Below are 12,430 nucleotides of genomic sequence, written 5' to 3'. Positions count from 1 at the left end.
AAAAGATACAGGGTGTTAAAGTTAATTTTTGTTTTTCGTTTTTTGCTAATAGTTTCCCTGTATATTTATAAATTGCTATCAAAATTGGCACAGAGGCATAATCTTAGACAAGAAATAGTATTTTATTTACAATTCCACTATCAAATACCAAACTAATAAACAAAGTTGCAACTAACGTAAGGTTTCCGTTTTGACGATAAATCAAAACTAAACACACTTTAACTTAAAAGAACTCACAAAAACTCAAACTAAATGTTTTACATGGTCTCCTCCGATTTCTATGCCTTTTCTAACTCTTTTTATAAAGGATTTTCGGACGTTAAAAAAATATTATCCTGTCCCCTTATAAGATTAGCTGCATTTTGAATGTATCTCCAAAGTTCGTCTCGTGTATTAATTTCATTGGCATAAACTAAGGACTTCATGTCCCCAAAAATAAAAATCTAGCGGGTTGTTCTCAGGACTTCTTGGTGGCCATTGAAAATCACTGCCTCTGCCAATCCATCGTTGAGGAAATACGTCATTAAGATGATTTCTAACAGCTAATGAAAAATGAGGTGGCGCTCCATCCTGCATAAACCACATTTTTCTTCTTACATCCAGTGACAGATCATCTAAAATATCACTAAGAGTATTTTCCAAAAAGAATAAATAAGAATCTCCATTTAAATTCGGAGGAAGAACGTAAGGCCCTAGTAGTTGGTCGCCTATAATGCCACACCAAATATTCAATTTAAACTCATGCTGAAAATGTCTAGCTTTAATAGCATGCGGGTTTTCTTCTTCCCAATAATGACTATTTCGCCAATTAAAAACCCCTCGTCTGGTAAAAGTTGCTTCGTCGGTGAACATAATATTCTTAATAAAGTGTCTGTCATTGCGATGTTTATTCAGAATACGTTGGCAAAACTGTAACCGTCGTGGAAGATCTGTTGGAAGTCAATTTTGAACAGGAGTGAAGTGATAAGGATGGAGGTTCTCTTTTTTTAGAATTCTAACAATAGACGACTGACTTACTCCTGTTGCTGCTGATAGATGTCGTGAACTTATTTCAGGATTTTCATCTACTCGAACCAAAAGTTCATCTTCTTGATTAGGTGTGATTTGTTTCTGTCGACCACCCCGATTTTTAGTGTGAAATGACCCAGTTTCACCTAAACTACGATATAATCTTGAAAAAATTTTGTGATTTGGTTGCCTTCTGTTTGCGTATAACATTTCATACCTTCTGGCTGCCGAGCGACCGCAAAAATTTTCTTGTGCGTATACGCAAATCATATCTCGCATTTCTTCATTAGTAAAATGATTGTGACGAGGCATTTCAATCAAAAAAAGTAATGATTACTTTTAAAAAATGCAACATTACACTACACTGTCACATCAAAAATAATTTACTCTGAACAAATGACATTTACCAACAACAATTATCTGACAGTCCAACGCATACTTTTCATAAATGAAATAATATTTGAAACTATTTTTTAAGACTCTAAGCAGTTCGACTGCGTTTTTATCGAAAACGGTTGAAATTATCATAATTAAACAAGAGTACCCATTTTACGTAAAAATGATGTTTACGTCATATTTTCTAATAAAAATTACTAAAAAGTTTCATCAGAAAAAGTTTAGACTCAATTTGATCATTAGGAATGATCCACGTGGCGCCCTCTATGACAAAACGTAAAATTGTAAATAAAATACTATTTCTTGTCTAAGATTATGCCTCTGTGCCAATTTTGATAGCAATTTATAAATATACAGGGAAACTATTAGCAAAAAACGAAAAACAAAAATTAACTTTAACACCCTGTATCTTTTTTCTCAGCAACATTTTATTAAGGCATATTTGGCCCAATAGCCATATTTTGGTCCAAATAACCTGTCCTTAGTCTATGTCCCAATAGTTATGACTCACCCTGTATTTATGAATAGCAAAAAATGCAAAATTGTGGACTTTGGAATGCTCTTTTAGATGCTACGTGAGAAATTTATTATGAGCCTTCTTTAGAACATCTCTATCAATATTCCGTATTATCTCTATCAACTCTTCTCCATCTTTTAACTCGTCTTCCAAGTTGTCCAAGTACCTAAATTTCGGTCTATTTCTAGTACATCGTCCCACTAGTCCTCTTCAGTCGAATACTTTTCTCACGTCGGCGTCGCATCTTCCTCTCTTCTGATTACATACCAAATTCATCTGAGGCGTGCTACCTTAATAAATTTCACAATGTCAGCTTCCCCGAAGCTTCTATATAACTCAAAGTTGTAGTGTCTACGCCACAAACTCCCCTATTTTAGTCCTCCTTATAGTCTTCTTAAAATCTTTCGCTCAAACGCTTGAGCAATTCTTGGTCATTCTGTGTGAGTAACCACGATTCAGCTCTGTATGTTAAAACTGTTTTTATTAGTGTTCTATACACGGGCAGTTTAATTTTTTTAGAAGTTTTAAGGCCATTTATCTTCCCAGGCTATAGTAACACTAATTGGTAATGATTATTCTTCTTTTGATTTTCTCGCTGACGTTATCCTTAGTCAGTAATGAACCTAGGTATATGAAGGTGTCCACATCTAACTCCATATCGTCAATTATTCTTAGCGTAGGTGTCTGATTACCAGACTTGGAGACGCACACACATTTCGTTTTTGGGCACATATTTTTAGTCTCATTTACAGTGCAGACACCCTTACAAACCGAAAAGTTTCTGTCAGCGACTCCGTGGATCTGGCGATTGTGTCAATATCGTCTGTATCTCCAAACAGTTCTACAGATTTGTCAAATATTGTATCACTCGTATTAATGTGGGACTCACGAATAACCTTTTCCAGTGCAAGATTAGAAAGGAGGCACGATAGTTCGTCACCTTGTCTTAATTATCATTTCCCCTTTTTGTGAAATGGGTATAGTATACCTAACTTCCAGTCCATGGGTGTTTCCATTCTATGCCACATTTCATTTAACTTATGCATGTCTTTTAACAGTATGTCGCCGCCGTTTTTAAAGAGTTTGACAGGGAGATTATCCATTCCAGGAGCTCTGTTATTTTTTAAATTTTGAAATTGCATCTCTTACTTCTTGCTCGGTGGGAGGCGGCTCTTAAGCATTTTCAATAGGGACCTCTATCGAATCTCCTTCATTGTTATTACTTAACAATTCTTTAAATCATGAACTTAACCAACGTCAAAACATCCCATCAATGGCATCCCATGCATTGCAATACATGGAGTCTTTCAGATGCAACCTTAAAAAGATAAAATAATATCGCCAGAATGAACCTTGTGTTTCATTATGGAATTTAACATGAGGAATGACTGCTGTATTGTAGCCTCTTTACTGGGTTTTGTAAAGTCAAGAAAACTGTAATGGATTTGAATAATTGGAATCTCTCCGCAGTGACTCCAGAAGAAAACTTTGTACAAAAGAATGGAAGGAACAGGAGAGGGCAAGAAAGCGATTGCTGCAGAATGTGAAGGATTTGAGAAGAGGGGAGGAAATGAAAGAAACACATAGGGGCAGAGAATATAAAAAATACTAATGAACAAAATAAAAAGAAAGCATCACAGACAGTGTAAAAGAGGCAACAATTTGCAAAGAAAGTTAACTTCTTAAATAAGCGGGTACTGTTGGATAACATATTGAAACGATTTTGCTTAACGTTTTCGATAACCGTTTAAAAATCGTCGGTAATCTTACTAAATCCGCCATATCAATGCTGGTTTTTTTTTTTAATTATCACCAGCACTTTGTCGACGGTATCAAGTTATATAAAGCGAAACCAACTACTTGTCGTCGAATTTTCTATCAAAATTACACAAATTTGCAAAATTTAAAACCTTTTCTATGTCCGTTCATCCAGTATTTAATTGCTGTAAATAGTTGGCTTAAGAGGTCTTAAGAGAACTACACCTTTGGACTTATAAGTTTGCCCCAAGATGTCCATTTTATTTTTATCTTCTGGATGTCAATTTCCACGTCCCTTAAACTATCTTTCAACCTTCCCTTTCGAATCATTCTTCCATTGTTTATATTTTTCTTTAAATCTGGCAGATTCGCCTTAAAATCTTCTAGTGTGGCGCTTCTAGTGGTCGCCTCTAAATCTTATTTTTTTTTTTGTTTAATATTTTATTCAATTTAGTTCTAGAATTTAACAGACTTTTATAAAAACAAAATAAAAGTTGAAGAACCTCAAAGACACAATTAAAAAACATATGGAATATCCTACACCACATAATGACGCAACACCTGGTATAATAGTCAAACTTACCACCAAAAGAGCTGAACAGACAGAAACTCGCAATATAGTCACAACTTACACGACTACTTCATAAATTTACGTCATCAGTTCAGCAGATTTGAAGTTTGTTAAGATAATAAATAAATTTAATATTATTTTATTTGCAATTAAACCACAATTGATTGTAATGTACAATAAATTACAATGTACTAAACCACAATCCTAGAGTACAACTATATCTCTCAGAATTTAACTCTAAAAATGGCTAATACTTATAAGATCGAGGCCAAGTAAGTCAAGATTTGCAAGTTAAGATCATTCCAAATTTTCATTTTAGAATTTTTTAAATGTCAAAGTAAATTTAATTGTCAAAATGTAATTCTTATTGTAATCAATTGTGATTTAATTCCATATACAATAAACATGCCACAGAATTCAGCCTCAGAACCTTGATAATAAATAACTTACATTGATCAGCTCTGGAATCGTTCAAATGGTATAAAATAGGTACTAATACTTCTAAAACGTCGCTACTTTTCAGTACATAATATAAAAATTTCTGGAAACAAAAATATGTAATTTTAGAATCGATAAAAGAAATACGTGATTGGTATTGAATAATTAAAAGTAAAAAATGCAAAAGCGTACCATCACATAGTATACGTTATTCGGCTTACCTTGTTGTAATCACACAACTTCCAGAAGAAGACTAACAATTCTTGATGGAAATGCACTTTTTTGTTGGAATTTGGTAGATAAGTTTGAACTAGTGGATTATTTAGTAAGCGTGTTATGCCAGTCAAGATAAAATTAAAATCTTCATCTCTGTGTATACGGGAGAGATAATTGATGAACAGATTATCCGGAACTGAAACCTAAAAAATATATATGATATTATTAATGTATCTGATCACCCATAGTATTGTGACCTTCTTTAGGATCACTATAAAAAATTTATAAGATATAAAGATAAACATGGTTCAATAAAACTTTTTCCCAGAAAAAGACCTATCCTTACAAGTGCTGTACCTAAAAGAAATAAGCCTAATAAAAGGGAAAAATTAATTATTATTAATCAAAAAGAACAAGATTGGTTGATTTAATGTGATGGGATAGGCAATTTTTGTAATTTGCATAAAATTTTTTAAATATAAGATGTTGACTGTTAAACTGTGGTTAATCAATTGGGAAGACTTGTTCACGTGGAGTTTTGAAAAAACATATCTCCAGCAAACAAAGATATCCTGGCAACTGCCAGTTTAGATGAAAATCTGCCACAATTTTCAAAAAGTTTGCTATACAGACTATTGGCAAAAGTACACTAATGGTACTTGAATTTTTTTCTATGTATTCTTCATATCTCACTCCCAGTGGTTCCTGTCTATTTATAGACCTCAAAAGAATGTTTTACGAAAAGATATTTGAATTAAATGAAAAGGTGATTGTGAAAAGCGTTGTAATCAGTTTACCACACTAGAAGAAGCCTATGTTGAGGGTAGAAATGTATTTAAAAGTTGTTTTATTATTTAAACATGTAATTTATTGAATGTGTATAGACATGACAGGGATCCTCAAACTAGTTCAAAGACTCGTGGTGGTGGTGTTCTTATTGCTGTCCATAAGAGCCTTAATTCAATGTTGGTTAGGCCTATGGATTCCTCTGTGGAACACGTTTTTACACAGGTAATGTGTGGCACAAAAAAGTTAGTCATTGGTGCAGTGTACTTTCCTCCACGTTCATCTGGGTCAGTATATGAGGAGCATTCCACCTGTATGTTGGACTTAGCGGATAGATTCAGTGATTGTGAATTCTGTATTTGTGGTGACTACAACCTACCTGAAGCATCCTGGGATAATCTTAGTAATGGTGTTACAGTTGAGTGTCCGCATCACTCTCCAGCAAATATTATTTGTACTTGCTACAATTTTCAAAATATGTCACAAGTAAATGCTTTGCCTAACCTTAATAATAAATTTTTAGATCTAGTTTTCTGTACTCTGAGGGATGCAGTTGTGTCGATTTCAACTGATATTCTATTGAATACTTCGCAACATCATTCAGCTTATACTATATTGTTACATGCAGCCAATTTAAATTTGTTTCTTAAATATGATGTCTTCTATCATGATTTTAAAAAATGTAATTATCAAGTTTTAAATGAATATTTAGCTTCAATTCCTTGGAACAAGGTATTAGATGAATCAGATGTAAATTGCTGCTTAGAAAATTTTTACCATATTTTATATGATGCCATCAATATGTTTGTTCCTATCAAACGGTTTAAATCATTAAACTTTCCAGTTTGGTTTTCGCGAGAATTAATTGAGCTTGTCATACAGAAAAAAATAGCTCACAGGAATTTTAAAGCCTCAGGCAACTCATATGAGGAGTTTTCGATGTTAAGGGAAAGATGTAAATCATTACAAGCAGTATGTTATAAGAACTATTTAGGGATTATTCAAGCAAATCTTTCAAGTAATCCCCACTCTTTTTGGAGGTATGTTAGTACTACACGTGGGTCTAGTGCTTATCCTAATGTAATGTCTAATAAAGGTGGGGATGTAATAGCTCAGAATGGTGATGAAATAGTTAATCTTTTTGCCAGTTATTTTTCAGGTACATATAATGATGGTGAGTATAATGTACCTAATTTTAAATTGGACTATAGTGTGGATTGTCAGATTCTGAAGTTTAGTGTGACTGATGTTTTCGATGGGATTATGAGTTTAAAAACTACATATTCTTCGGGACCTGATGGTATACCTGCAGCCCTTATTAAGAACTGTATTTTTTCCCTTTGTAAACCTTTACAACAAATTTTCAATTTATCATTATCATCATCTGTATTTCCACAATATTGGAAAAATAGTTTTCTTACACCCATCTATAAATCTGGCAATCGCGAGTGTGTTAACAACTATAGAGGTATAACTATTCAATCAGCAATCCCGAAACTTCTTGATAAATTGGTATCGATAAATCTCACCTGGGCTTGCAGAAACATAATTATTGATGAACAACATGGATTTTCTAACGGGAAGTCAACAGTAACAAACCTTGTCAATTACCAACAATACTTGTTGGGTGCATTTGAGAATAAAATTCAGGTCGACAGCGTTTACACTGATTTCTCAAAGGCCTTTGACCAGGTTAATCATAATCTTTTGGTCCACAAACTTCATGCATCTGGCTTTGGTGACCTCATTGTTAATTGGATTAAAAGTTTTCTGATGGGACGTACACAGCAAGTACGGATTAACAATTATATTTCAAAAGAATTCCATTGTTATTCTGGTGTACCACAAGGGTCTCACTGTGGTCCTTTGTTTTTTAACTTGTTCATTAACGATATTGGTAAGGCTATCAAAAACTCACACTTCCTGCTATTTGCTGATGATCTTAAGCTATTTCGTTGTATACATAATAAATCGGATAGAGATCTCCTGCAAGATGATGTAAATAATATATTTTTATGGTCAAAACAAAATGGTTTAAGCTTAAATCCAACTAAATGTTCTTGTATTTCTTTTGGTCGTATAAATAATCTAATAGCTAATAGATATGTTCTTAATGATGTATGTACTCTTGGATTCAGTTACTGAGATAAGAGATTTGGGTGTATTATTGGATTGTGCATTAACATTTAGAAGCCATTTTCTTAAAATTAAGGAAACAGGATTTCGTAATCTTGGTTTTATTTATCGTAACAGTCATGATCTCTCACCTATTGTATTTAAATTATTGTATTGCTCTCTGGTACGCTCAGGTCTTGAATACTGTTCTGTTGTTTGGTCCCCATTTCATCAAGTATACATTGATGGATTGGAGAGCGTACAGAGGAAGTTTCTAAGATCTTTAGCTTTTAAAGCACATATTAATATAAAAAATACTGATAATTATTTCATAGATTATTCTATAATAATGTCTCAATTTAACATTACTACATTGAAGAACCGCAGGTTGAGAGCTGATATGTTATTTTTGTTTAAAATTATAAACAACTTTGTTAATTGTCCTTCGTTATTAGCCAATGTACACTTAAACACAATACATAGAACTCGACACACTGCACTCTTTTATATTCCTTTTCATAGGACTGATTATGCTCGTCATTTTCCCTTGTCGAGAATGCTGAGCTCTTGCAATGACCTCCTATTGGATCCTTTCTGTACAAACATTAACGCTTTCAAAAGGCAACTTGAGAATGTAATTATCAATCTAGATATGTGATATTTTTTTATATATATATTTTTTAACTTTTGTGATTTGATATACTGTTTTTATGTACAAATTTTAACTGTTTACTTGTTTCTTTGTTATTGTTTGATGTTTCTTATTGTTCTATATTGTTCTAAAATTCTATATTGTTTGATTGTGTACATGATCTTTACTTTTTACCATTTGTTGTATTTTATTGTAAATGGTTCTACCGTTGAAATAAATAAATAAATAAATAAATAAATAAATAAATTATTATTTACAGCCGTTATATATCTATATATTATGAACATAAATATCACAAAAAACTTACATCTTCACTTTCGGCTGGTGTTGAAGAGCTGGTATCGTGGTCTAGGGTAACAATGAGGATCTGAAGAGCAGCTTCAACTAGTGGTTCCAAAGAATCACTGAATATTAGATGGTTATATGGTACACCTAAACCTACAGGGTCATAAGCACATACTGTATTTAACAAAGATGTGAACATTGGAAGTGCATGTCTATTTTCAGCAGATGTTAAATATCTGAAAAAAAAAGGAATCAGTTTTTCATCTATTACAATTATGCAAAATTCAAAAAGTTGAATAAATGGCAAGGGTGGATCTACTATTAGGTCGAAGGTGAAAAAGTTTGGGAAAATATATTTCTCTAAAAGATGGTGGAGCCAATTTTGTTTTTAAAATCTATTTTGGAGCCATGTGTAAATACCTAAATGGTACAATGATTTGATTCGATGAGCTACTGGTTGTACAATTAATAGATACGATTTAAGTATAGTGTCTGCTGCTATGTATATATAAAATAAAATAGACAAAATGTTAAGCTGTTTGTTTGTATCATTGGATTTGCTTTCAATAGAGTTGACCATGATTCAGTACTAACATACTAACCCTGACCGAAGATGTACATGACTACCATACTATGCCAAGGAGTAAGTTTTGTACAAACTTCTGGTGCAAACATACTCAAGTTTAATTTGTATATTGTTAAATAAATAATAGAATAATAAAAAAAAATGTTAAAAGTGAGACAATAAAGATATGAAGGAGGCCAAAAAATGGAATTTACCATGTAAAAATAACAAAATTCGAAAAGGGACAAAGCAAATAACTGGGAAATAATATTATTGCAGCTAATAAAAGGCATTTGCATGAAATAAAAGAATCACAAATCCTGAAACAGTCATTATAAATCCATATAAAATAATTAAAAATAAACAAGTCAGCAGGATCTCCACACAATGTATGGATATAGAATAATAAATCAATAAAGCTGAAAGACAATACAAGAAATATTTTAAAAACAATATTAAGAACAGTGCTGAAAAATATCTGAAACATGACCTGAGATAGGTGCATTGTACTTACAAGATCCACTTGTTAGGATTCTCAGTTATATCAGCAGGGGGATGATACATAGTTTCACTAAAGCAGGTAAGAAGCAGTTTCAATAATTCAGTTCTGTTAGCATCAAAAGTGGGATTTCTAGGTGGAGAATGGGCAAAACCTACTCCAGCCTCCCAAATATATTCACAGCTGTCAATAGCAGATAATTCTTCAGCCTTATCCTGTAAAATAATTATTAGTAGGTGTTGGCAATATACAAAGAATAATAATACACTTACTGGTCCACTTTTTCTGCTTGCCACAACAGTAAAGTCCGGACAGAAGAGTAAGTCCTAGAAATGATAATAATATTAATTAAGGAACTGAAACTATATTTATATGGAAATAATTTATATACACATCATTTTAAATGAAGATTATATTTAAAATTTGTTTATTTTACAACATTAGAGACCATTTTCCAACTTTAAATACAATTAATAGGTAAATACTTCTTAATGATAGATTGTAGTATTGACTCCTTTCTGGGAATACTTCTTTGTAAGAGCATTTCAATTTGTTATTTCTAGATATTAATCATTGCAGTCACCTCTCATATTTCAGAGACATAGTCAATAGTACAGCATTTTAAAGATTCTTATGATTTATTTTAAGTAATTATTTTTTGTTCTGATATTACTGTTTTATATTGCTTTCTTCTACAGATGTCTCTATAGTTCTTCATAAACATGATAAATAGAAAAAAGCTTTATGCATTAAACAACAAAAATTGACTTACACACACAGAATTAAGCAAAGAATGAGCCAAAGGTACAGACTCATCATATTCTTCCTCTCTACTTGGCAAAGATGACCAAAAAAAGTCTTTCCATTCAGGATCTTCAAAGATGTATGGTAAAATCCTTGTCAACAATCTTGCACAGTTCAAAACTAAAAAAGAAATTATCAGTATGGCATATACCTAATAACATACAAGAATTTAAATGCTGATCATTAATTGTAAAGTTTATGGCACAAAATTTTCAATAAATTTAAATTAATTAGCTTGAGGAATGTGTTTCCCATTAGTTTAGTCAGTGTTCCTTGCTTCTGACTTATTTAATGAAAAAGCAGACTAAATAAATATGTTAGATCAAAACCAGGTAGATTTCCAAAATCATGTGTAAGTATAAAATATTAAGAAAACAAACACAACTGAATTCTAGTTCCAGTTTTATTTAAAAACATATTTTGCATTTATACAGTTCTATGTAGATGTTACTGATAAAGTAAAAGATCAGAATAATCTACACCTTTGAATTTTAAAAAAGTCAATTTTAAACTAGCTACCTAAAGCATATGTAAGTAACTACCTTGTTGTATTGTCTACGTTGAATGAATGGTAAAAATAATATTGAAATTAATGACCAATTACCATTGTCATTTAAGTACAATAGAATTTCCAATAGAAAATTAATCAATATGTATTATTATCTATGTCCTTTAATATTTAACCATTTGATAAATAAAGCTATAGTAGCAAGTAAGTTCAAGGATGAAATTATAAACCTATTATATAGGGCAAAAAGGCATTTTAATTACTATTAAATGGACTGAAGCTATTTTCTTGTGGCATTTTAAATTAATTACTATTTAAATGGGAATAAGCCACAATTAAAGGTTAAAATACGTTTATTGATGTTTCAATTTCCACTTCGGAAATCGTTCTCAAAATACAAACATTAGTAAATTGATTTACTAATGTTTGTATTTTGAGAACGATTTCCGAATCAATTTACTAATGTTTGTATTTTGAGAACGATTTCCGAAGTGGAAATTGAAACGTCAATAAACGTATTTTAACCTTTAATTGTGGCTTATTCCCATTTAAATAGTAATTAATATTAAATGGACGTTAAGAAAATATGAAAAATAAAAACGTTTTACCAGTTTGTTGTTCATAATGTGTACGACAACTGTTATCAACAGCTTTTACGAGTTTCTCAACTGCTTTATAGCACAATGTCGCTAAATTCGAAGGGGCATCTTCTCGTAACTGTCGTATTTCTGTTGCTGGGACCAACGTAAATATATCTTGAACATTTGTTACGTTTTCTGACCAAAACTGTTCCCAAAAAGAATCGTCACTGGAGTCAATTGGCTGAAAATATGAATTTGTTTTAATGTGGAATTTATTGTTAATGAGTTAATTACCTCTGACTTTGATGTAAGTTGAACGACAGCTTTTCTAAAATTTAATTTCGTGTCAACGTTTCCCATATTTCAAATGCTTATTTTTAAAGAAAAACTATAGAAAATTAAATCAATACACTCCTCTGTTCATTGCTGTGCTGTCATTAAAATGTCACTCCTCGAGCATAAACAAACCCGATGACATAAATCACGTAATAAGTAAAAAATAGTTTATCAATGAAAGCAGTAATTTTCTTGGCTACTCTGTTCCTTAAGTATGAGTGAGAACAAAAACAATTCTACAGTGTAAGTTAGAATAATATCATAATATGTTTCGTCAATATATATAAATATGACATTTATTAAGAAAATACGTAAAGTATTGTAAGTCCAGGATAAATTAGTACACTGGTGCCGAATTACCTGTAAATAAATTAACTTATGGATCACTCATAATA

The 12,430-nt window shown here is 31.8% G+C and overlaps 1 protein-coding gene across 1 annotated transcript in view; it reads right to left on the bottom strand.

Annotated features, from left to right (window-relative positions):
* LOC140445929 (protein HID1) overlaps window positions 1-12,416 on the bottom strand; it is a 25,146-nt gene extending 12,730 nt beyond the window's left edge. Inside the window, exons 1-8 of the mRNA XM_072538374.1 lie at window positions 11,994-12,416; window positions 11,727-11,940; window positions 10,579-10,730; window positions 10,079-10,132; window positions 9,822-10,021; window positions 8,765-8,978; window positions 4,910-5,107; window positions 4,701-4,791 (exon numbers count right to left, since the gene is read on the bottom strand). Coding sequence (XP_072394475.1) covers window positions 4,701-4,791; window positions 4,910-5,107; window positions 8,765-8,978; window positions 9,822-10,021; window positions 10,079-10,132; window positions 10,579-10,730; window positions 11,727-11,940; window positions 11,994-12,059 — 1,189 coding nt within the window. The 5' untranslated portion in view covers window positions 12,060-12,416. The remainder of the gene's footprint in view (window positions 1-4,700; window positions 4,792-4,909; window positions 5,108-8,764; window positions 8,979-9,821; window positions 10,022-10,078; window positions 10,133-10,578; window positions 10,731-11,726; window positions 11,941-11,993) is intronic.
* Window positions 12,417-12,430: the final 14 nt, after the last annotated feature.

Source organism: Diabrotica undecimpunctata, chromosome 7 (genome assembly GCF_040954645.1).
Source record: "Diabrotica undecimpunctata isolate CICGRU chromosome 7, icDiaUnde3, whole genome shotgun sequence".
Taxonomy (NCBI): domain Eukaryota; kingdom Metazoa; phylum Arthropoda; class Insecta; order Coleoptera; family Chrysomelidae; genus Diabrotica; species Diabrotica undecimpunctata.
Note: the sequence above shows the minus strand (reverse complement) of the source record. Positions and strands in the feature narration are given on the sequence as shown.